General features: G+C 39.3%; 1 protein-coding gene and 2 long non-coding RNA genes across 11 annotated transcripts in view; 2 read left to right on the top strand and 1 right to left on the bottom strand.

Annotated features, from left to right (window-relative positions):
* The first annotated feature begins 235 nt into the window (after nt 1-235).
* On the top strand, nt 236-9,488 carry LOC111265510 (uncharacterized). Its single transcript, XR_002683488.2, has 3 exons — nt 236-423; nt 7,461-7,730; nt 9,298-9,488. It is a non-coding gene; the product is annotated as an uncharacterized LOC111265510 (long non-coding RNA).
* Nucleotides 9,489-14,949: 5,461 nt separating this feature from the next.
* LOC111265520 (uncharacterized) lies at nt 14,950-23,658 on the top strand. Of its 5 annotated transcripts, none has more exons than XR_002683496.2 (5): nt 14,950-15,221; nt 17,446-17,561; nt 17,916-18,310; nt 18,576-18,866; nt 22,659-23,658. It is a non-coding gene; the product is annotated as an uncharacterized LOC111265520 (long non-coding RNA). The 5 variants fall into 5 exon arrangements; XR_002683495.2 differs by having other exon boundaries at nt 18,576-22,533; XR_015313087.1 differs by lacking the exon at nt 22,659-23,658 and adding an exon at nt 16,274-17,196 and having other exon boundaries at nt 14,950-15,160; nt 18,576-20,826.
* LOC111265517 (PAN2-PAN3 deadenylation complex subunit pan3) overlaps nt 23,584-26,642 on the bottom strand; it is a 19,590-nt gene continuing 16,531 nt past the window's right edge. For all 5 annotated transcript variants that reach the window (XM_022842278.2, XM_022842274.2, XM_022842275.2 and 2 more), the window contains one exon: nt 23,584-26,587. In XM_022842278.2, the coding sequence (XP_022698013.1) occupies nt 25,850-26,587 (738 nt within the window). In that variant the 3' untranslated portion in view covers nt 23,584-25,849. The remainder of the gene's footprint in view (nt 26,588-26,642) is intronic.

The following is a 26,642-nucleotide window of genomic DNA, read 5'->3' as shown; positions in this document are numbered from 1 at the left end:
TTCTTGGCTATTCTTACAGATTCCACCAGATATCTTCAGACTATCTTAGCTACATTTATAACTGCCACCAAAGGTTATTGCCGCGTGTCGCCACGCTATGTTATAATAAAAAATCATCGTATTGTGTTTTCTCTCTTTGTGCTCAGCTTTCGATCATTTGATCGAATAACAGACAGATAGCCAGACACGTTGTGGACTGTGAAGAGTCTCATGCATCTGCAGTCAGCTCGAACGCTGTCAGTTTGAGCAACGTCGACGGTGACGTTTGCTGCCGGCTCTGCTGGTTAAGAAGTGTTCGATGTTGCAACTGCGCCTGTATAGACTGGAGCGCCGTAAGGAAAGAGTGGATGTCAATGCTGCAACGTAAAAACACGCATGGATGAACGGGCAGCATACAGAAGCAGACGTACCGACAGATCCACGGTAGGAACTTATCAAATGTGTTTGTGTGACTTGGTCGATAAACAGCAGAGGACAAACTACTACGTTGTAGTTATAATAGTTGTATCGGTATCCGTTCCTCTGCCGAGGCAACATGGCGATGGCAACGGAAATAGCAATCTAACTGACAAAAATATCAACTAGAGCGATTTCAACACGTTTACTGGTTTTCACTGGATGTTTCTACCATCCGTACCCAGCGGGTCCTACGCCCAAAATGCCGAGTCCCTCTATAGCACTTGGGCTAGTGTTGCAGTAACGCGTTCGTATAGTAAATTTAGCATTGAGACCAGCAGTAGACACACCCATTTCTTTATTACAAGTTAACGGTCAAATGCTTAACAGCTTTAGTATCGAACGAAATACTTGAAACATTTACTTGTTTCTCTGATTAACCATATTCTCCCTCACGTGCTCTCATTGATTATCGGGTGCAGCAGATTGTTTTCCGGCTACCCTATAGACTAATGCAAACTCTGGGTATCTGTTACCTATAGAAAAAGAAAACAAAGAAACCTCATGCATGTTATACATTGAGCTTCGCGAAGGTAATTCAGTCAACACTGAGTGCTAGTGATCAGCTTGCTTAATAAGGTCGTATTTAGTATAAAAATTATTAAGGCTCTTGTTTGTGGTTGTTAGTCCTGAAGCAGTGATCATTCGTTAATATTAACAGGTATCATAGCATTTTAGGTATGGCAATTGCGTACAGAATAATTTAGCTGCCTTATTTTGTTTATCCATTGCTTCATTGAGAGCGTCTACTGCAGCGAGATGATTCTACTTAAAAAACCGCTACCGATCTGCTTTGCGTTATCTCGTATTATAGACACGATTTACGTCACTTATAGGCGCTGAGGTATTTTCAGCGATTCTCAATTTTTTTTTTTTTTTGCTATTTACGATTTCAAGCAATCCATACTGTAAGGACATTATTATTGTATATTTAATATATCTTAATAAATCGTACTGGTCAGCTTTTCCAGCACATGAAAAATTACCAACCTATTTTTTTTTACCTTGGGCCTGTTACCCCGGATTGATGCTGTCCGTTTTCTGGCATCTGCTTCGCCTACCAACCAAAAATATAGGAATGCGTATACAGTTCCATAGATTTTCTTTTTCTGACGACATATATATATATATATATATATATAATGGACACGGTATTTAGATTTAAACAAACTATGGTGGGCCGTTTGTCATAGAGGGCATGCGTTCATCATCTACTCTCGCCGCCAGAAAAAAAGCCAGTTTATTCTAAGACGAAAAACTTGTCATGATAAAGAACAGTACGTCATTTACGGAATTTGAGCAAAGGTCAGCTATTGTGTACTGCCCTCCTGCGGGACGAACCCAAGCAAGTTTATAAAATTCTTGAGGTACCTCAGATCGACAGTCCACAGCATTGGAAGTGCTCGTGCGGCTGCAGAAGGAGCAGGTTCTAGCACAATATAGTAGAAAATTGATGATAAAAAGAAAACAAGGCTGACTTGAAAATTAATCGATGCCCACCAAAAAAGAACTCTTTTTTTTGGAATTTTTTTTTGGATCGGGACACTTAGGGGGACTTAGAATGCCTTGTCACGAGGACCTCAAGTGTACGCCAAACTCAGAAGTCAGATAGCTGTTCGCTGAGGATGATAAAATCAAGAGATTTTATCGATACTATTTGCTTCTCAATTCCTTCAAAGAACAAGCAGCAGATGGGCTTCGATTCCTCTCTGACGAGGCAGTCGTTATTATTGATAGAAAAATTCACCATTAAGGGAAATAATTTCTAGTTTGCTCAAAATCTAAAGGATATATTTAAAATTGGGGGTAAAAGCAAATTTCCGGTTAAAGTTCATGCTTTGTGTTTGGTATCCAATGAAAGAGACGTCATGTCGCTATACTCCTTTCAGAAGAACCTAACGTATAGCCAAAAAAAGTCTATCTGCATATTCTACAAAACGTTTGCAATTAGCTAAACTGTCTAGAAATAGACAACGCACCAGTTTATCGCAGTCGATCAATGCAAGGTATATTGTGCGCCAATCCTACACATATGGCAACCGAAGAGCCTAGGTTTGGATCTATTGGATTACTCTGTAAGCAGGCGTACTGAACGAGGATTACATAAGTCTCAACGTGCTAACGTCAACTCGCTCACACGTGCGATCAGGAAAGATTTCATTCGTGCGTTCGGAGAGGGAACATTTGAAACAAGCCTGTGACCAATTTTGGCCTGAATTGAACCTTTATTCTAGATATGACCGTTAGTCATGAGACTTATAGAACATGCAAAAAAAAAATGTTAGAGAATTTGTTTTCGTTTAAATAGAGCCTAAAAAGCAAGTCATAAGAAACGGTCTGGATGTAAGTGCTCCACCCTTTATGCAAGAGAAATCACTTCTGTTAAAAGCTGCTTTGAGCGTTTTAGCCATTCCATTACACAGCAGTAGACGAAAGAATAAACGTGAAGTCAAAAGCTCAAAAAGTTTGGATATGCCTAGGCCATTTACGTCTGTCTGCAACGTTACGCTGTGAAGGCCGCCGTGGGACCAATTTCATTCTATTCTACTGATTCAAATTTTAGCGCTGGCAAATAGTTACTATGGTATCTTGTTATCAGGCCGTTTGTTAAAGCAGAACTCAGATAGATCCATCCACACCCACACATTGGATAATCACCAACTGATACCAAATGTGGCATGCTTCCTTTTAGCGGTCATTTTTTCAGCGAACATTCTGCGGCGGGTTTTGATGGAGAATTAAAGTGGGTTCAGCTATGTAGACCTCCGTAGTTAAACCTCACAGTTCAAATTCGGGCTCATTTAATATACACAAAAAAAGAATTAGAAATGAGACTCATATTAACTAGTTATCTATCACTAATGAGGCACATTTTAGAGAACGAGATTAAAATAAACTTATTAGATAAGAAAACATTTCGGTTGCTTGTACAAATCCCTGCTTTGATGCTTCTATAAACATAGCGCGGTTGTCCTCTTGAATCGAAGTTTAGATAGAAAGCATTATCTAGGCATATATGTATGTTAAGCAGAAATACACGGTTTTTCAATTTAGTTCACCATAAAATAATCTTTGGCCCGACACTGGTAAGCTAATATCTTGTTAGATTTTGTCAATTTTTATATTAGTCATTTCCCAGGGATAAGTAAAGCTACGTATAAGCGTAGCCGCTAATCTTATTTATAGCAACAGCTTCTTGAGATCCCACACGTTTTGATATCCACAGTGCTTGATACAAGAAAGCTGGTTGTCATGCCATACCCGAGTTAGCTATGTTCTGATCATGCGGATATACCTAGTAGCAGCTAGATGTATTTGCATATGTCATAGATCCGCCTTCTTTTTAAAGCACCTCACCGCTAATTACCATAACGCGTTTCAATATAAACTATTGAATTAACCACCAGTCAATCTCTCCAAACCTATAGCATGAAGGTCATTACATCTACAAACGTACGTTAATAACAACAATTCATTTCTGAGTTCCTTTTACACATGAGTCGCGAAACCGGTGTTACTATTAGCTGGATGAAATCTTTTTCTTGAAGACCACCCAGTGATTGTCCCTACTTCCATATTTAACGTCGAGTTTAAAATTCATATGTAACGAGCGAGAAAACTCTGCGACAAATTGTTCGAAAGATTAAAAAAAAGCTTTGTGCGGTAGGTGCGTAAAGGGTAACGCGACCTCACTTTTCCGTCGTGGTCTTCTAATACGAAGTGCTGAAGTGTTCCGGAACAGGTAGAAAACGTTTTTAACAAACACCAGCCATCGAAGTATGGTTTGTGTCGATTAAATCATACTAGCATTGGACGAGGACGATAGTTAGCCATGTTTCTTTTGCTTATCCTTATGGATAACGAAGATTTTTAAAATATGCTAAAACACGTTCGAGCTCGTGTTGACTTATTTGGCGAAATGTTCCCAGTCGTACTCATTTTGCCGACTTGCTGTTTTACTAAAGACAGACATATAATGAACATAAGCATATAATCGTTTTTATTATACGTATTGCCTTTGCCATTTTGAAATGTGGGTTTCGCAAGTGCAATATGTACAATTCGCTTTATATATATATATATATATATATATATATATAGGACACTTCTGCGTTCTCATAGTTTGCTGATATATAGTCGTTTGGATCAAACTACCGTAGTGGTGAACTTGTCATTCCATAAGACTTTTAACTCCCAAGTACAGCGTGAAGCAGGCGTCATGATCGTACCGAGAATTACGGTTAATAAATAAGGCACACTAATTTATCGTTGTTGACTTTACGAACAGAGCTTAACGATTTGCTCCAGTTATTTTATCAGCACGAGCGTACTCTCACCATATTTCCATATTCCTCGTTTCACCAAGTCGCGACAAAGGAGTCTACCATGTAATAAAAGATCTGCATTATACAATCTGATTATCTGTTAAAACTGTGAAGCGTCGAAGTAAAACACCTTCTTCCCTGTAGTGCACGATGGTGGTGTTTGACACTGATGGATTATATCTAATACCTATATCATACAGCATAGAACCCATTGACGGCGCAAGACTACTAAGCTATTCTGTCGCCTTTTTAAAATCTAAAAAAAGTACGCGCGCGTGTTTGTGTGCCTGTCACTTCGGGCACACTCAAGCTGTCCTGATTTATCACGCCTCAGCGTCCTGACCCGGAGATCTAATATTGGCCGTGAGTCAGAAACGATCTTGGTCTGCCTCCTGAGCCGAGAACGGTACCCAACGGTAGGTTGAACTCTATATAATACTGTATAATACAAGGTTAAAAGCAATCAAAGTCATGGGAAACGAGATACCCAAGGCGGCGTAACATGCAGATAACCCTATATCTTCTAAAACAGCAAGCGTGTCCGGGTGACAGATTAACGGCGGGCAAGACGACCACACAATAATCTAAGTTCCGATCTTGCGGCTCCTCTGTTGAGGGATCGTGTAAGTGGATAAAAAAAATGCTAAGCCTGAACACTACTCTAACAGGGGTGCATTGTTAGAATGGCGGCGTAATTCTAGAAGTTGCCCCCTAGTTCATTACAGGACGTTCTGTTTTTTTCTCACTCACCACCACTCGGGCACGTGTGTTCACGTTGGAAAAAGAAGAAAGGCTCGGATTTTATAATTCATATGTACGCTTTTGGTCTAGCGGACGTGCTAGCCTTCCAATAGAACGTAGAAGCAGATAATGTGTTTCTACCTACAGCATCGTCATACTATACTGCCATCGTGTTGCACATTGTGTAGAAGATCGTTGACGTTCTTATACCGCTGAGCATCTCTCCGTAGATAAAGTAACATCGAGACTTCAAAAGATCTCTGACATGTAATAGGTTTTCTAATTCTCATGCACAGAAAAATTTTTTTACTTGGGGGAAGAACTTTGTGGTTGCGGTTATGACTGGCCTCTGTTAATGTGAGGGTGAGATATCTGCGAGTCGAAACAAGTTATAGATAATAACAAACTACTGTTCAGCTTAAGTGTGTTAAGGACACAGATATATACTCAATCGTAACATTATCGGTTAGAACATTACGTTCACTAACTCATAGTACCATATTGTTCCATAGACATTTTGAGTGGTACAGAAGACGTTCCTGGTATTTGAGTATAAACATGTCAGAGACATGTTTATCATTATGATATAGATAAAGGCTACTGTGACAAATAACAGGTTTCTTCTTTTCAGAAGAAAAACTCTTCTTTATTATTAGTTCACCTAGGCATACCAAAGAATTCATTTCTTGAGGTTTGAATCGCAGCTTGATATAGAGATTACATATGCAGTGCTTCCTGTTGGACGTGTTGCTGACATCAAGTTGCTTTTCTGCCACGTCTTTTATTAAAAAAAAATGTCATCTCTCTTCACAGTAACCAATCTGAATTTCTGCTACTCACAACCACATCACATAGCTGCGATGGGAAGAATCCTGTAAAAGCGGATTTTATGGGTTGTTGGGGAATAAAGAAAGTTAGGGAATATTAGGGAGAGTGATCATGGCTTATATCAAAACAGTTCCAATTATGCTTGCACAATATGCTTTTGCAGTAATCTTGATGCTTGCATGAATTTGAATTAGAATAGTTGGTTGTTTTTAAAGGCAGGGAAAACATACTTATATATAAGCTGGAACTCGGCAGAGTTCCTTAAAATATCTATTTACATATGACAAGTGGTGAATGAAAAAGTTTTTTATGGTTTTTAAATGAGTTTTAGCAAAAATTAAGTACTTGGTAAGTGTTCCTCTAGTAGTTTTTCCTCTGCATCTTAATAAGCACTCCAATGCAAAATGAATATGAGAGCAACTTTCCTTAAAATTGTGTTCGGTCAAAAAATATGTAAAAGAACATCTATATCTCACCCTCGGAAATCCTATTGTAAATATCTAAAATCTATCTTATGCGGCTCACCAAAAACAGGAAACTAGGTAGGAATATTAAACCTTCCGTCGTCGAATCTGAGGTTTCTTATTCTTACGAGTGCCGGGTGTAGTCCCGGGTGAGGTGGTTTGTCATTCAGGTTTTCGAAAATAAGGCCTTTAAGGCTAGCAACTTTTATTTAGATGTAGAGTATGGCTTTTCTTTTCCAATGAAGACGCAAACCATTGCTTTTGCCAAACGTTTTCTTAATTCTAAGAGATCTCGCTCTTAGATAAAGTCAATTTACACATGAACTGGCTTACCAGACTGATTCCCGAAAATAACCGTATGATACCAAGCTATTAAAAAGGAGCCAATATAAATCGTAGTAGTTGCATTATATACTTTACTAATATGCGAAACAAAAATACTATAAAGAACATACGTTGCTTAAAAAAAATTAAAATATACGCTTGTAGATTTCAGTAAAAATCCTTTGTATTTGACCGGAAAGTTTAATGAGTAGCTAAGTGAGCGTATTCATTTAGAGTTCAACGTGCAGTATCACGTCAACGACTTGTTAACACTAATTCTAGGGTTTTTTTTTTTGACAAAATATCAATTTCGTTCAACCAGGAAAAATATTGGTCCTACATCGGCCTTCCTGAGTTAGATGTTTTTATGGGCTTGCCATTGTCACTAGCGATTAAATACAGCAGACAACTACTTTCGCTACGGTCTCGATTCCATCATCCGCGCAGACACATTCTGACCGCTATGGCGAGAAGCCGTACCATGACAAGGCGGACAGTTCCGGAACCGACCAGGGCAGTTTTACTTTGTCAACGCAGCCAAGTCTACGATAGAACTAGATCACAGGGATCGCTGCTTCAAGTCCCGCTAATGGTAAATGCTATACAACCTGTGTGAATAAGTTCACTTTGCCCTATAGTTTATTCTTCATGTAGTGATGCTCCTGTAAGCTAACGCAGTTTCTAACGGCGGCGGCGGCGGCGGCCTATGATATGTGGGCAACAAAATCTAATTATTACTAACTTGACATTTATTTTTACTTGTTAAGTCAGGAACGTCATTGATGTAACTTGTAATGTTAAATCGGCATAGTATACATTATGCTCATTCATGAATTTCTGTCCCTCAATGGTCAGCAACACTTCGGCTGCACGTACAATCCATACAATCGTAAAGACATTCGTAAAGACACAAAGATTCTAAACGTCGATTTCCGGACGGAAGTACGGTCTGCATACGCCTCTTTAATATGTCCAACCATCAAAAGTAGCTTTAGCCCTCTCCTTGTTTTCTATTCCGTTACATTTGGTTTAACAAAACCGAGACTGTCTTGTCAACGAATCGTTTTTTAGGCAGTGAAATAAAAACACACGGGTCCGATCACTTACCTTGAAAGAACGTACGTTCAAGCTGACAACCTTTCACTGTCTATGAAAATATATTTAGTTGAAGGGTCACTCTCGGTCCGTTAGAGAGAATGTCTCAGATTGCACAATCGTCTAAACCAATATAAAATTTTAATAAATCCGAAAGGAAGTGATGACGATAATGGGGACACGGAGCGGTTCAAAGGTGTCTTTGTTACTCCTTGCAATCCCGTTATTATCATTGCCAGTCGCTACGGAACAGTCAGAAGGAGCTTCTTTTTTCATCGTCAGCAATATAAGAAAATTATTAGCAGGCATTACGAACAACGGCTATTCATCACGTGCATACACACACTGCGTGTTTTGTTGCCTCTGTCAAGTGCTGAGATTTGTTGTTCTGAGCCACAGGTGGGGACCAGATGGAGCGCAAGCAAACGTTGGGCCCATGTCGGACTTCACTGGGAGAGGGAACTTAGAGCTGACTAGGAAAGAGGTTGCCATGAGGATCTGCTCCAGGAGTAAAAATGAGACTGTTAGTAGGGCGGGAGGTGGAAACTGGGTCAAATGGCCTTGGACCTTAGGCAGGAGAGAATCGGAGCTAACACATAGATAGGAAGAACCACAAAATAATGCGCATGTAAACTGGCATTCAAAACTAAGCTAGAAGTTATTGTCATAGAAATGTACAAGTCAAAATTTATGATTACGATTTTTAGAATTTCTCAGTACAATTTCAATAAAGCGTTTGTGTTTTGTTTAGTAAGTCCATAAGCTCTTGTTATGCTGAGGCGAAATAAAGGCTATGTAAAGCTTTCGTCTGCATTCGGCGTCCTGAGAAGCCAACTTTTAGACTTATAAGTGTATAATTGTGTGTAGTTAAATTCAGAAGTCAGGAATATTCGAATGTGGGCAAAAAATCTTAAGGGCCTATTGCAAGCAATTTACGAGTTAGCTAGATTTTGAAGGTCGGAGTGTAGTTAGAACCACTTGTGTTGTAGTCGTAGGCCCGCAAAAAACACCAGGCCTTTTTTCGTAATGGAATTTCTCTGCTTTGTTTATGAAATCATTTTCAGGTAAATTCTCGACAGATTTAACCGTACTCTCCGATATATTATGCATAATCTGCTACTTAAGCTATTTTCCTTTTTGGCAAAATAAGTGATCTCAAGCTCCCGTCCAGTTTGATCCAGTAAGTGATTTTTTCTTCGTAAAATCCGAAAATATGGAAAAATTATAAAAATAAAGGAATGTCTTTGTCTCATGCTATCGACGACTTATCAGTATCCATTATGTTCCATTAGACAAGATATTTAGCGGTGAATTATATGTACATATATTGAAGTTGTCTCTATTACCTACAGTGTGGCGTAGAACTAACTGCACGCAGCCTTCTTCGAAGAGGCAGGTTGTATAGATTGCCTTCATTTAATTCGCAGAAAAAACGAATATCCATACGTTCTTACACTCAAGAAGGAAGTTTTGCGTCTCGATTCTGCTCCGCTACCCGAGTAGATCATGAACCAAATAGGCAGAGAGCAAAACAATTAGAGACAAGAAACGAGCGATATGACAGCATCTTCACAGCTCTACACTCAGGAGCGTCCGATAACGATGCTGATGACGACGAAGGATTTCAGAAACAAATTAATACCTATATATGCAGGCGTATGTATATACGTTAATGCATAGAAATTGGTATGTTTTTCTTTTTGTTAACAATATGTGCAAACGACAGCCGTTAACTCGCATCGAAAACATAGCCCACAAAATGTAAGTTATGTTGGATAGATGGCGGAGGTATGGTATCAGGTCGTTAAATAACCGATTGCTCATACGCGTAGCGGCGTGACTGCGTTTTTCCCTATCGGAATGCTTGACTGCGTTCGCAGTTGTTCGAAATACTGAACACTCCATGCAGAACTTCGCCGCAATCTGCTAGTTCCGATTTGTCTGTGTACAGACCGGGCTTTTGCCAAGGCAATCCTTATTAATGCGGTGAAACGGGTCTACTATGAAGGATGAGGACTGTATCGGACATAACAATGAATAAATTAACGATGCTATGATAAGCGTTTACGAACAGCGCGCCAAAACGCCACAGTGGTAAGAATATTTTATTGTATTTTTTTTTTTTTTTCATAGTTATTCGCCCAAAATCAAAATTAGAATATGACCTTCGACGACTACTATCTGTCGTGTTATTTTTTAGCACTAATATTTTTCCTTGAATTAAATTTAATTAAATCACTTCTTCTTTATAATAATATATAGTAACTTCTTTATAGTAATATTTATATTGATATTATATTTAATATTACGCTTAACTATTATAATTTCTTAAAATATTTCATTACAGAGAGTAAGTCACGGTCAATAGAAGTGCTAAAAAAACAGTGGGTAGAACACTCCTATACGGCTTGTGCTTGTTTTTGGCTTACCATCGCAGCTACGGGTAGGTAGCTACCAAGCTATAAAGCCAGCGGTTTTAAAGGAGATTTAAAGGAGACGGAAATGCACAATTTGTATCCGGGAACTTAATAGTAAGTATGTTAATAAAGTGAATATATTTATCGAGCTTTGCGTCAAATGCTACCGTCAAACTTTCCTTCCGACCGGCTAATTCTTAGAGAAAAATGAAGTATGTTAAGACCCGATTCCGTAGCTAGGCCACCTCACGTGTTTCTAACTTCAGCAGCCAAATACAATGTGTTTGTTTTAAAACTCAAAACTAAAAAAACTTCAAAACTAAAAAAAAAAAAAGACGAACAGTGCCGCTTGAAGAACACGCATTGCGTACTGGGACACTAAATGGAAGTAGCGAATTATGAAAAATCGTATATAAACATTAACAACTAAGTTGTTACATTATTCAATGCTGTTTAGGAGTTGATTAGGTTGTTGTTTAATGTCTATATCGCTTCACGCTGGAACTTAGACCTTTGGACCAATACACTGGGCCCAAGATCTGAAGCATTTATTTTGGTTTTCGTATCCTTGAGACAAAGTACGTCAGGTAATTTTCATAGCAAATAATATTACATATCGGTAAACTTACGCATTACCAGCAGCTGAGGTTTCATGCTGCTTTTCGTCATCACTACTACAGCGGCTCTGATACCACGCCAGTCAGTCATCTAGTTAAAAAGGATCAATTCCGTAACACTAACTCTGACTATAGTCTGTGGTTCGCCTGCGTGCCGATTACGTAGAGCAGCACGCGCTGGAGCGTTACTCATAGCCGCTAAAAAAAGATATTACGGCGTGCACAGTACCTTAGCACATTACCGCGTGCCCATGCCATTACACGAAAAACTCAAGCGTTTGAAAGGCCAACCTCAGACTGAGTATATCATTAAAGCTAATTCGCTGAAGTAACTTTTCTAACTATCAAGATAAACCCTCTCGAAAGGAACAGGAACAGGCGAAATTTAAGCCTTTATTTTGAAGCAAAACCTAGTAAGGGGAGAAACATTACTGATAGCGAGCCGCAAGTATCACAATACAGAGTCGTCTTCAGATTTCGGCGATATTCATACGAAGATTATCCTTGCGTTCCGAGCAGATTCAAATGGCTAACAGGCATGACAGTTCTCTATATTAATATGGGTTAGCATGACGTCACTGTACAACAAATGTTGTTATGTGGACTTTCGGTCAAATGGCATAGACGAATTGTAAAAACGGCCAACAACCCCTGGTACATATTGTTTTGTAACTCACTGCTCAACCTCATTATTAGATCACAGCACAAGCGCCACAATTGTCAAACGAAGAAACTTTTATTGGGTTGTGTGCCAATCCTTGGACTAAGAGGCAAATTTTAGTGCCTCTGTGCCAATCCCATACTAGTTGCTGTATCGTTTTGGGCAGATATTGCTCCAAAGAGCTCAAATTTTACGAAATATACCAGCTTCTACGGTTTCTACAACGCAATAGGGTTGCAAACGCTATCAATTACACTGCGAAACTGTGAAGGGATTAGATCTGGCGTTTCTCTTTTCGGAAGCCTAGACAGTGTAGCCATCCTCGTGTTAGCTGAAACCTGGCAAGCTATTCCTTGTCATATACCGCATTTCTATTCTGTGCACGACCCTGCAATAAAGAGAAACGGCGGCCTGGCAGCTGGCCCTGTGGAGGCATATGTGTGTTTTCTGCAATAATGAAATAGACGACCTAATGTCATGGCTGGCAGAGAATAACGTCGTTACCTTGCGCGAACCGCGACAGCGTCTCGTAGCAGCCTATGCTCGGCTGGTCGATTTGAAATCAACGTACGTGGTGGTCGAAAAACTTGTCCATAGTCTTGAAGCACTCTATTCTCTTTCTGCTTCTGCCTCTCCCATGACCACTGCCGGCGGTTTGAATGCTCGCTTCGACCAGCCTGTTCAACGTTTACATACTGGTACACTCCCAGCCCAGTGGGGAGATGCTATCCAATCAGTGATCCCAAAAAAGAAACGACACTACGCGGTGTTACTATGACGGGGAATGGCAATGAAAAGTGCTGGCTATGAGCTATTCTCCAGGTTAGCAAAGAGATAGAATAGCTATTTAAGAAACATACATACATATCCTCTCAGCGAAGCCACATACTACAAAAGAATATGTGGAAGATCCTGTTGGCTGATGATGTCAAGAGACTACTAGCCACGGCCGAGCAATTCGCTATATGTAGTGTTCTTCAACTTTAAAGAAATCTTCATCATCACGGTATCCAGGGGGCGAGGTTCTGCTCAGGTTGGCTGCGGTGAGTATTCCTACAAATGTGCTTAACCTTTTGGCTGCGGTCCTATACCGCAATAACTATTGATGGCGGAATGGGCGAGCCTGGTTCAGGGAGAGAACCTAGGCTCACTCTTATTCTTCGTTTTGCTGGAGGGTCTTCCTGATCAATTAAAAGAGCCAAAAAATTAGTCGGAATCATCTTGTATGCAGATGACCTAATGATATACAGATCGAACAGGTTATAAGTATAGAAAGATTTAGTCCGGCTTAGCGCAGCAGCCACAGACTTGGGACCGACCGTAAACCTAATCAACATAGAGGCGATAAAGTCAGAAGAAGAAACAAGATGACGGCCAATGACACTCTGTAGCTCGCCAGATTTCCTCTTGCCTATGTAAAGCGGTTTCCGTGTCTGGGGGTTGTTCTTACCTACGAACAGCAGGAGTTTTACTACCCACGTCACCGAAAGATGCAAGATGGGCGACCAAATCACCTCATCGCTCGTCTTTCGTAACCTTTCTCAACTTATAGGGTCTCAAAGTAGCTTCAACCGCAGCGTATACAATACGCGTCATATGGGTAGATTTTATAGTGGCGAACCTTAAACAACTATTACGTGTCAAATTTCTTCTTTAAAAAAGCATTGAAGCTACACATAGTAACCCCAAATCGCCTCGCGTATCTCCTTATGTTTGATGATCTACGTCATCGCTTTGAGCTCCCAGCAACGAACGTTTTTGAAGAGAAATCTTAGGAATAGAGAGCGGAAATTCGCGAGGGTTGATGGAGAGTTCTTTACTTCAAGAGGGACGAACCGGCTAAACAGACACGTCGTTACTCATTTTGCTATGTATGGCTTCCACCAGAAGCTCTGGACACAGACCCGACGATGCGTGTAAATACTCCACGTGCGTGAAAAACTGTGATATATGCCATACCATTCGATACCTCCTTTGTACCACCTTTAGGACGTCTGGCAAGTCTTTCAAACTAGTCTTAAGAACTCAGCAAGACCATATAGCTCATATGACGCAACCTATTTTTGAATATTTCTATATGCCTTCTCGAATATTAGGATATTGTGTTGTTGACCTTTACTTACGAAGTTTGTATGAAGCTTTTGATCACTACTAATGAACATGAATAAATAAGAATTTGATAGTAATTGAAGTTGGCTTGGTAACTTCATAATTTCTGGTAAGCTGGGCTGAAAGATTTGCTTCATTTCATATGCGTAGAACTTCTCTGATGGAGGTATATTTTATACCTCATGAATAATTTATAAAACTGTACGGTAAACACACTCGATTTATGTTACTCGAATCGTCTGTCCTTATCATTTACCTGAGTGGAGCCTTTAAAGACGCCTTGACTAATAAGGATAAATGAAATAGGAACGCTTGTCCTTACTATAGCTACATGTTACCTGCTTTCGAAGTATGTGTACTTACGATTTAGTATTAAAACACAAAGAAATCTATAAGTAATCCCTAGTTAGAGTCAATGCCCGATAGTTTGTCCTTTCTGGAGGTGACAAAATGAAGTGGGCTCGAAATAGGTTGGGGCCACAACAGAGTACTTACTTCCCTGTAAATCGTTATGAATACTTATGCGCTGTTTATCTTAAGGTTCTCTTCCATTCAATTTACTTGGGTTATATTATTTACCTGGGTGATATCTGTACTATCCCGTTATGTTTTGTGATAACTTTCGATTGTTCTATGTATTCAAATTTCGTCTAAGGTTTTCATTTATTTAGAATACGGATGATCGTCATTTCTATAATTAAATTATTTAATCATACGGCATGAAATTATTCTTTTGAACAAGTGCAGTATCCACACAGTGCAGATTACAAAGAAGAAAGCTAGTGAAGGTAATTTAATAGAACTGCCCCTACTACTGAGAATGTTTCAAAATTCCCTCCTAATGCCAGCTACGTGGAACATCTGTGTACACATTTGACAATAGACTATAGCAGACGTCAAATATGTGCCATGGGAACGGGCCGACGCTGGGGCGCGAAGTCGGTTTCTGCGTCGTATTGATATGATGATTACATTAGCCCGGTTATGGTGGATCGTTTGTTTGCCCAATTCAGCATTTTGGATGCCTGCCTCTATGATTTGGTAGATTCAAATGTAGGCAAAGTCCGTTCAAAATCGAAGCATGCATTGAGTAGAGCGAACTCGTATGCGTCGTTTACATTATGTATGTTCTTCGTTGGTATTCAGTACATGAGCTTCATTTCATTTACCATTTTGTACCTAAAGTAAGTTGCGTTTTGTACGTTTGTTAATAGTAGCACTGTCTTTAACTTATTGGTTTAATACTTAGATATAGTCAAGACGAACGAAAAACATCAAACCTAGTCCATCGTCCAAGGGGTTCGTTGATCCAATCCTATGTGAGTGTTATTAACTCTCTCGACTAATTTTACGACTATTTTTTTTTTATCTTTTATTATTGTTTTCCTGAAGAAAAGTCATTTGTCCGAGAAATTTCAACTTTATTGAGTGACAATATTTACACTAAAACCTATTGTCATTTTTTTTTTATTTCTCGTTAAATGAGTTCACGTCGTCTGTCTTAGCTTATATAAGCTTATTATATATTTTTCCTTCGTTATTATAAGCTTAATATATATTTTTTCGTGATTTGATATCGAGGACTGCAAACCTAAGGCAATGAAAAAGGAGATTGACTTTTACAAGGCGCAAAAGGGGCACGTTGACCTCAAAACAGTTGTTCTCTTTCCTTACCAGTTGGCCATGATTGATGCCCATCTTCAACGTTCCGATCACATGGACGTAATTAAAATGTGGCCTACTGCTACCTATCCTACCTACACAGGTGCTACGTACAGGGAATTTGAAATTCTGAACATCAGTTATTAACGAACGATAATTGTACACCAAGTCAGACTGGACTGAGTATTGATCTGTATTAGCGAGATGCGTTGGCCGATTGGCAGGGATATTGCCCAATTACAGTTAAAAATGCATTAAAGTTTACCTCGTCACTCAAAAGTGAATGAACTGTGTTTAGGACATGTAAGTCAATAGTTTAAATGTACCGAGTGCAGCTCAAGCAAAACAATCGTAAACGTGTAAGCAGTAATCTGCAACAACTTAGTGACTACCTGGAACAACGAGGAAAAAACGTACGTTCTGTAGCTAGATTTTCTACATAACGTACCGATAGTGACAATTAGTGGATTTATATTTAGTATGAACCACACAAAGCAAGATACTTGCGAAAAAAAAAAACAGCCATATTTATATTTGTACTTGTTACCACATTCTTTACGCATATTTCCAAAAGGTTACATCGGTATCACGTTCCGGCCGATGGCAACTCACTCTCACGGTTTCGGCCGAGGAGGTGCAATTGTCATGCAAGACACATGTATATCTGGAGTCGTTGTGTGGCAAACCTTCATGCAATACCTGTCGACTACTGTTCTTTCTGTGTCCTGGTGAAGCTTGCCTGTGTCAGAAACTTCAAAAGGATGTAAGCAGCAGCGAACGCCGAAAGCTTCCCGCGTACGCAATGAAAAAGGCCGAACGCTACTGTGACATTATGTCAACAGATGCCGTTCCTGGTGGTGATACTGAAATGGACTTCGTCGTCTTCAGTATCAGGAACCTCGCTATGTGACTCGCAATAGATTCAATAACAAGGCGTGTACCACGATAGACGACGCATATATAAGAATATAGGCATAAAAGCTTGGTACAAAAGGGCGATCTGTCTGAGCATGTTGAAAAAATCTCATCTTCATGACGATGCTTTCACTGCAATAGCTTTTTTTCTTTTCGTAAATGCAAAAAAGAATATACAATATGTGACATTACATTACAGATATGCAATATAACTTGCCCAATATCACAGAATATTTTGCATCATCAATATATGTTAGTTAATTTTTTTCTCCGGTTTGGCCAGTCTCTAATTTTCTCAGATTGCTAAGGTGTGAATAACAATATTTAGGTTTAACTAATCTTGAAAAGCAATTAATTCGCAAGCTGCTTCGGGATCATTCAAAGGTTGTTTGTTATCAGAATATAGCTAACGCATTATCTGAACTTGAGGTGATCTGTTGGGGGCGTGTGATTTTATTGAATGTTTACGGAGGTGTTTAATCATGCCCACAACTTTCTGTGACGATCTGGATTTACAGATTTCATTTCAATTCCCAGAGAGACACAAAAGCAACGGCCTTCGCCAGCGAGCTTCCATTCCTTGTTAAGTGAATCAGGAATTCTTAAAAACAACCAAGCTTCACTTAAACACGTGAAGCGTTTCTGGTCTCATAAGCGAATTAGAGTTATAGGCGATTTTGTATTATTTCCTGTTTTCTTTAGCAAGTTTTTGTGATCTCAATGAGAATATTAGGCATAGGTGTTTCATAAATTTTGCCCTGCGCATTACGCGGGCTTAGTTAATGAGGCATCCACGTTATAATTCGTAGCTTCTTTGTCTGTTAAATTTAGAAACAAGTGGTGGTTTCGGTTCGAATCCGTTTAAGCTTAAGTACCGGATGTGAAACACGTAAAAACAATTTGCCTGTTGAAGCACCATAATGGATGGAAAAATCACGCGCTTGGAGGTTAGTGACTTGAGTCCGCTACCTAAGCCTTGTAAGCGATACGTTGAAGTACGCTTATGATAGTGTTTAAAGTATATTTCTTCAAAAAAATCTTATTAAGGTCTTTTAGTAGCGCGTAAGCATGCTATTCAGACGGATCGACACAAGTTGATTTGCTCATCGCATTTTGATCGGTGTGTAAAAAATAAGTTCTGCACAAACGGGTTTCCATATTTTGAAGAGATAATACTGTTTTATAAAATGTCGTTGCATTTGAGTTACTTACATATCTGTCTTGTCACAACTCTTTACCAACTTGCATCTTTAAATTTTACTCTTTAACGATTGCTTATTCATTTATGTGCAAATAACCAGCTCTCAAAGGTCAAACGACTCGGTAAACCGCCCCATAACATCTCGTCGACTCAGCTTTCTCGTCGCGAAGTTATCACGGTTTCGTTGAACGACTGCCGATACTGCCACGTCCACACATGATCAACTCATATTTGTTGCAGGTGTTGTGGGTGATGTATTGAATCCGACGGCTGGCTACTCGGTAGAAAGCACACTTCCGAGTCCAGGCCAATCTACGACATGAAAGCGACATGCGACTATTCGCTTAATCCCACCCGGAAATGTGGCCAATGACCAGGGTTTGGACTCTAACATTCAATACAATTGGGCCTCCAACGTCAGTTTTGTCACTGAGCTCTATCGGGATACAGCAACTACTACAATGGCCGTACCGCAAGGATAGCCACCAAACACAAGTGGGCTTCCTTCAATTCCTTTTCAATTTTCCTTTCAATTTTCTAACTGATAAAATTATAAATTGCACTGATGGCTTCTACGTATCGTTGGGCTTTAGCCAATACGGAGTTATACAACTTAACTGATTTTACGAGAGTAAAAAACAACATAAATTGATCAAAATTACGTGGTCTACACGAATGTTACTTGTGAGGTACAGTTTGTAGATGCGAGACTCACGATAACTATCCAATATCTTGTACATTGACACTGTGATGCTTACAGCTTCAGTAATGGGGTGTTACCAGATATTTTCGACTCACCTCCATCTGTGAGCAGAAGTCCTATTTTCCCGTTTGCCGCCAACATCCTTTCATAGACTTTTGCGCCAGCACCAGGTCCCCATGGATTTGTGCCTATCCAAAGTCTATCACTGCCTACGAAGAGTATATCATCGCCGTTTTGCGCTATTGGAACCGACGCGGTAACTTCATCTCTTATGACTCTGCCCTTCCCGTGTAACACCCCTATGCATGATTTTGGAACTGGGCAGCGGTTCTTAAACATTTGTCACAGGTGAGCATACTGATGCAGCCGAAACGGTGTGCGTCTAACTCAGCATACAGAAACATACAACTGTCTTTTTAACCCCGATAGGAAAACTTACATAAACACGATGCCTGCGTTGATGCTCGCGCCAGCCTTACCCTGCTTATCGAACAGGAGTCCCGGGTTTATGTATTTCGAATTAGCCCGGAGTAGCTTTCCAGCTATTTTGATTCTTGTCAATCCTGTTACCTATGTACAGTTTCCCCCTAGCAACGTTTCGGTACAGCCGTCACCCCTAACGTGTGCAGTGGTCAAACGAAAAACAGAGTCTAATTTGAAGAGAAATCGCTACGATTTACGGTGCGATGATAAAGGCGTGCTAAATAGCGTTCAAAAAAAGAGGTGAATCCTTGGTAAAAGGTAAAGGCGTTCAGCAAAAATTTACCAAACTGGCCAATCCGGCGACCACGTCCATTCTCGTAAAAATAACATCGATGTAAAGGACTACGAAAGCGAAGATGAGTTAATCTTCTTGAAATGATTATGGACTGTCTACAAAATTTACTCTACAAATTTAGCTTAACGATTTTTTAGTGTTATCTTCCCTTTAAGCCTTTTGACAACAGCCAAAGGTTAACTTAGGTAGTTACCGCAATATTATTTTGTAAGTATTCCAGTAGGGTTGTCGTAAAATCAAGACTTATACAAGTCGCCCCGGTTTCCCTAAAACAAATTTAACGAAGCTAACTTGAATGAAAATGAAGATAGATTATTTATAGATAGGATTGCAATATTGCTGTAAATATTATCGTGCTTATATGCGTTTCGTTACATCCAAATATATTTAAAAAAAATTCCATATTTAATGAGAAGAAAACATTTTGCGGACGTCACGAATCGTCAAATCTGTGTATCAATCCTTTGTTAAGTCATACATTTCACGCAACATGGACAATTAGCAACAAAGTTTTCATTTATACATGAAATAATTCTTGTATTACCTGTCCTACACTCGCTGTCGTTGTTCAACAGCACGCGCTGTCGTAGCCATAAAGCGCATACAGTACGTGTTAAGTCTACATGGCCTGACATAGGTGACATAAAAGGCGTAATCCCTATCGACACAGCGAAATAATGTTTTGTTATTGGCAATGTGTATCTTAAATTGGGTTAGAAATAAGCAACACTAGCAGGCCAAACTGTTAATTGTTAGCCATTTATTTAGTGTTAGCGGACCAGTACAGCGGATTCCCCGATTATAGTTGTGTTGTACTAGCTTTATTAAATCAAATAATAAGCTAAGATTATACGTGATTAAATGTAGAACAAAACCGATTCCCCTTATTAGAACTACAGGTTCAATGTACCAGACTGATTTCGATTCGAAGCATCATTGTCGATCAGCCAGCGTGGTTAATAGCAAATCACCGTACTTATTTTTTTATAGTAGTTTATTGAAAGAAGAGTAATAGTAGAGTAGTAAAGCATCCCCAAGCAACGGAAACGATTTCTGTCTTTTGTTTTTATTTTCACTGCGTATATCGTGTTCGTTCAACGGAGTCTTGCTTCAAGTCGATAGATTGTAAGGAAGTCGACAAATGGCTAAGCGCTTGACGACGACTAGATTTTTTTTGTTTGCACAGGGGTGGATTGCGGGAGTGCAATGTCTTGGAAATCATAGAATTAGGCAGTAAATGTCTAAATGCATCAATGAGATCTTTGATCAAGCCGACCGTTATGACTCGTTACGGTTCACGGCAGGGGATAGATAGAATCGACCAGGGGCTAATTGTTCACCCTCAAGCTCCACAAGTTCAAAACAGTTGGGAATCCATTGTTATACTTCTAGCAGCTTCATAAAGGTGTGATTTATCTTACTATAGCTAAAGTAAATGTTTTAAAAGTGTCAAGGTAGAGAAGTTGGCTATAGGAGCATTTCTATATGGCATCAGCATACCTTTACTAAATAAAGATTCACTTGAGGTCATTTTTCAAGATACTATTATTTTAACGCCTACATTGACTATGATTAGTTATGCTAAATTTCTAGTGTTAGAATCTAATCGGGTAGTTAAGTGAGGAAGATGTGGAGAGGGATATCTGTAGGTTGTGTAAGTACGAGCGTACTTTTTATTACTAATCAACACGTCCTAACAATACAGCTAAGGTAGTACGCATCTACTCTAAGGGGATATAAAAAGAGCCTTGTGAAAACAGTGAGCAAGTTTAAGCTAAATGGTAGATGCGTACTCTCTGTGTTTGGGCTGTTTCGCCCCTAAGCTAGCCTGATGCAGTGTACATCAACTCATTGGTACAATGTCCAAAGTACGCAACAAGGAATGATAAGTCGGATTTTTTAAGTAAGTAACAGTTTCACCTTGGATCACTTTAGCTTACCCAAATATCACTGTACCTGTAATCAAATGTAGATTAGTACAATATACGGGAATCACCATGCAAAAGAAAATCTATTTATTTCAACTTGAAATAAAGGAAATCAACACAGATATAATCCCCCTAAATAATAGCTCTCCGTACGGAACTTTGTTTTGTTTGTATGAGTAATACAATTATTAAATGGTAAAATATTCGTGTTTTTAAGTGTAATTTCTGAAGCGACCAAGCGGTCTTCATATCTTGAATCTCGATGTCTTTACTAGGGCCGCTATTTAAGGTTTCGTTGAAAATGTAGCGCTAGCTAATTCAAATGGTTTACTACCGCCTATATTGAGCTAATCTAGGTGCATTTGCTCAAACATAATTTTGTACCTCGAACATTTGCGACCAAAAACGAAAACGTTCAAGTATCCTTAGCTTAGGCCTAAGCAATTCAACTGCTGGAGGTGAGCACGGTAGTTATCAACAATCTATTAGCTCCTCTACCTAAAACTGAATAAGCTTAAGTAAGTAAGAGGTTTTGAAAGAAATTCTGCCACAGTAACTAAGCTTTTTGTTTGCGTCTTTTGCATAGCTCTATTCGACAACAGTCGCGTATTTAAGATCACTGCAATCGGCATCGATATATACAGGCCTAAATGTAAGGTTAAATAAAGATTGTTATGCGTGTATGGTTATAGCAGTACGTTTAACAGTATCAATGCTCTGTGAAAAAAAAACTTTACAGTTGTATCATTTTCAGAAACATGCGTAGCATCTAGATAAAAACGGCAAATAAATCGAAGAAAAACTCGTGCTTCTGTTACAGCTTATACGTTGAGATCGATAGTACTTCAATGATCACTTTTGTCCTAAGGCCCTGCGATGCTTTTATCTTTCCGGTTGGGTTCCTACATCACGTAAACGGCCATTGTCAGTAGCACCAAGAAGAGTGAGACTGTGCGTTCTATTATGAAATTTCTATTTTTAACTTTATTTATGATTCCAACACATGTTGGCTATGATGTCATAATTTATCTACGTCACAACTGCGAACGAGACGAATACAATGATACGTGCATAACAAACACTGTCATTTACTCGCGTCATGTTCCGTAGTCAAAACGCAAGTAAGCAAAAAGCATCTAAATCCAGCCGAGCTAACACATAGTCGAATGGCAATACGTAGGTACTGCTAACTATTGGCCATTCGGAAAGACATAAGCGAAGGCGTTGGCAGACTGGAACAAGTGGACTTAAACCTGGCGTATAAATGCTATTTCCTTTTGTTATTGAGCCCCGTCTCACAATAATGTAGGTATGTATAGTTTAGTTTTAACAGTTCATTCAACCGAGCTCAAAAAATACACGTGTTCAGATAAACAGCGCATTATGAATATATCATAATGGCCTGTCGAATGGGACTACTTTTTTCTGTTGCAGATATAATATTATAATCATTACTTTTCTTGAGGTTTCCAAATACCTGTAAGCAGCGCTGACGTGAGATAGAATCTAGCAAGATCCATCTAACCATAGAGCAGAACGGATCGATCTCTAACGAAGGACTATCATCGAGTTAAATAAAATAGACGTAACTGCTGTTGCATTTAAAAATATTATATAACATAGCGCCACTTGTTGATAATAAAACTTGTACATAATGTGCTGTGATTTAATCAAAAAATGCGCAACTTTTATATCATATTCCAAGCACTTTCTTATACGGCTCTATGCTTATAAAATGCTCAACTTTATCTACAAGTCGCCGGAAAGAAAAAATAAGACAAATTGTCTCAAAATCTTAGTAATCTTTTACCCCACAAGCCTGGACCCAGAAGATATCCGATATTCTTTTACGTCCATATGTGTGCCAAATACTATTTGCTTTTGAAGACCTGTCTGTCATTCAGCCGTTTTGTTAGGTTCAAGTACTAACTTGTAATATCGGTCCTTTTCATGTCTCATTTTATGATCACTTGTTAGGTATTGCAGCGATGCTAAGTTTTATTTTTTTTAAGCTAGAAATCTTTGGACCAAAGTAAAATGCTCGTCTTTATCTCATTATCCTACCCACGGAGTTATGGCGACCGCTTAGCTGGATGTTTTGGTAAATAGCCATGCTTAGTAGCGCTATTGTACGATGCAGGTTTTCACAGTCACTTAACAGTTTGAGAGTTTTTTCTTTTATTGCATTTTACCCTCTTACTATTTTACCAGATGGAAAATCAAGACTTCCAAACTGTGAAATGCATTTTTTAAGCCGTCAATAGACTTTTTCCTTACCCTGCATATTCTAGAAGTGACAAAAAAGAAACGGTATCTAATCACGCGTCTTTCCTATTGGTCTCTTCCACATGCAACTTGGTAAACGACGGAAAAACATATGCCATTCTTTATTTGTTTTACTGATTTAATAAAAAGATAAACTTTATTCGCGTCTCCTCTAGTTTCTTCATTTGCATTTTCTGCGGTATTTTTCCTATTCCCGACATTGAGTTTCTCACATTATTGACAATTTTTTCATTCCTTTCATTTTCACTTTTCGATTTTATCATTTTTTATCCACGATATTTCGTTTTCACCTTCCCTCTTTATATCCATATTTCTCGCAATTATCCTTTACTCACCTGTTTTAATCTCTACAATAATCATATTACAATGATACACATGTACATACAATTTAACGTTTCTCCATACACACACAGATGTCAGCAGACGACGTTCGGAGTAAAAATTTAAAATCGCTCTATGTTTTCTTTATTTGCGATAGTTGTTGCCGGAATTTACTGTAACGTACCTACTCCATCCCCCCTACCTATAGCCAGTGGTGTCGTCCTGCCTTAGTCTCATCGTCCGTCGTTCTATAAAGACATTTTTTTCAGCTTGACAAGCGTTCGCTCGCATTTGATTTTCTATACTATACTAGCATGCTGTTTTCGGTAATTTTTGCGTTGGCAGGTGCTTTTTTCATAGTGCCAGCATTTGCCTCGGGATAAAACACATATTGGCCCCGTCGGCAATAATAAAAAACTTACCTCATAATGTTAGATTTTAAAATAAGAATGGTGAAGACCATCGGTAGTTTTGCCATCGCTGTTATCTAGTTATCACTATTGATATTTCTATTGGATTCTCGTTCATCCTCTCAACATTCTTTTTTTTATAGGGTCAACTCTTTGGGTCACTAATTCGCCCTGTATCAATACCTTATGCCCTACCCTGGATCGGATTTCTTCCATTTTCCTCTATACAAGAAGTGAAATATTTGCCAATCAGTTCGGCAAATAGTGTTCGCACTACAGTGAGCGAAATTTTTCTTTCCATCATCTTTATATATATATATATATATATATAAGCTGAACACAATCGGCGTGTGGTGCTGGTCTTTTCAAATGCAATCTGTCGAAAAGGTCCTTGCACCTTATCTGGATGCGCCACATGAATTATACACACACATCTTGGCACATTGATTGCATTTTCTGCGCTCAATTGTTCAATAAATGACATTCAATTTTTGTTATTTCTATCCTTATTCGTTTCTGCCTTACACAATTAGACACCCATTCCGGTAACGTTGTTTACAGACGTTTAAGGTATGTCTTTTCCGACCACGATAACTTTCTCGTGACACCGTTTTATCCACTCCCCCACCTAACCATTTATCCGCTCATCATCAATAGGTAATTCACATTATCCATATATCGTTCTTCAAGTACGTACACGCTTTTATACACTGCCATCCTTCAATGACTTTGTTTGCTTTTACATAACTTTGAGTCTGCGACCGTTACTTTGGTGATCATTGTTTATAGTAACCGCTTAAATCGTCGTATTTATAATCATCACTCACCACAACTTCTACATCGATGACCTTTAATAATTCCATCAATTTTGTCGTAATGCTTCGTATACATGTAATCTCTATATCCACTATGAGTATCTATATAAGTGTACGTTGTTTGTTACGCCTCCTGCTTTGTCTTTTTTTATCTTTCAAGAAAACCCAAACCATTGAAAGTCTTATTATCTTCAATATTATACTCCATTTACAGAGCTATTAGTATACATATATATTCTATGCTATTATCATTACTAAAACGCCTCTCACCTGTCTCTCAGAAACCGCATATGTGTAAGTAGTTTGTACGCCGAGTTAAATGACCTTCCACTTCTTTTGCCAACTCCTGTCTTCGCTCAGTCGCCATTCATTCAACATGTCGGACCTCCTTCTTTCAAATACACAGTATCGCTCTTGAATGAGCGCGAAGCGGAGACCCTGCAGAAACTATTACGGCCTGCGACCAGCTGTCGCGTCCCTGTCGTAGGACCAACTACTGAAGAGGCAAAGTTTTCAAGCTCTGTCACGCACTCCTATATTTCCATTTTTCCCGCTTGTTATTATTATGTACGCAATGATTATAATAAAATTATTAATACACCAAAATACACACCTGTCACTCCCCTACTTTTGTATTATCATCTAGACGAGTACATTACCTATTGGGGCAACATAACTCCCCCATACGAGATACGCAACAAAACGTAAACTAATGTGCTTGTTCTGTCGACCGTCCCTCAGCTCGTTTCTAAACCCTACCGTTCAACCCAACCTTCCTCTGTTTTTACATTGCTTACTGCATCTTATCATAGATTTCGCGAAATGCCGATTCAATACAGCGCTTTAATTCGGCGTAGCTCACAACGAGGACGTTCTGTTCGTCGCGTGAAACCAGACAGATTTTGTCCTCTACACCAGCGTCAAGCTTGTTTAGGCACTGCACAACATGGGCCATATCTAGCCAGGGTTGGCCCTCCTTTGTGCACTGGTGGAAAAGAAAGTCGCGGAAGAGCTTCAACATATAACGGTCGCCAGTTTCACTCCACGTCGTATCAATATTAAGTTCTGGCCGTTCGTTGATCGCGCCAAGCTTGACAAGTAGGCGGAACAAGCGGCTACTATCAACCTCTTTCGCCAACTCGGCTTCAAGGACGTCGCCACGCATTTGCGCAGCGTCCAGTTGCGTGTAGAAACGTGCTCCAATCATTGGCATAACGTCGTTGATTGAAGACACCCGTGGCGGCATGCTAAGTAGTAGCACAAGCAGATTGCGCAGATCAGATGAATAATTCTTAGTCACCAACTCCATTGACGATTCCACAAACTGATACGCAGAGGACGAATTACACGCCAGGCAGAGTATAAGTCTGCCTAGGTGAGCTAGGTCTTCTTTCTGATAACAATGTACCATTGCTGCGGTCCGCTGGTTTCCAGCTCCGCCGCCAGCTTGTGCAGAATCCAATGTGATCACGTCTACAATGGCAGCACAATTCAGCCGTAAGCGGGACTTACCCGCCGAGCTTAGCAGTACCTGAAATACCCCAAGGGGCAGAGGTATATGAAAAATCATGTCAGAATAAGTTTCA

The sequence above is a fragment of the Varroa jacobsoni genome, unplaced genomic scaffold (genome assembly GCF_002532875.2).
Source record: "Varroa jacobsoni isolate VJ856 unplaced genomic scaffold, vjacob_1.0 scaffold_977, whole genome shotgun sequence".
Lineage (NCBI taxonomy): Eukaryota > Metazoa > Arthropoda > Arachnida > Mesostigmata > Varroidae > Varroa > Varroa jacobsoni.
The sequence above is the reverse complement of the archived record's forward strand: the minus strand, read 5'-3'. Positions and strand labels throughout refer to the sequence as shown.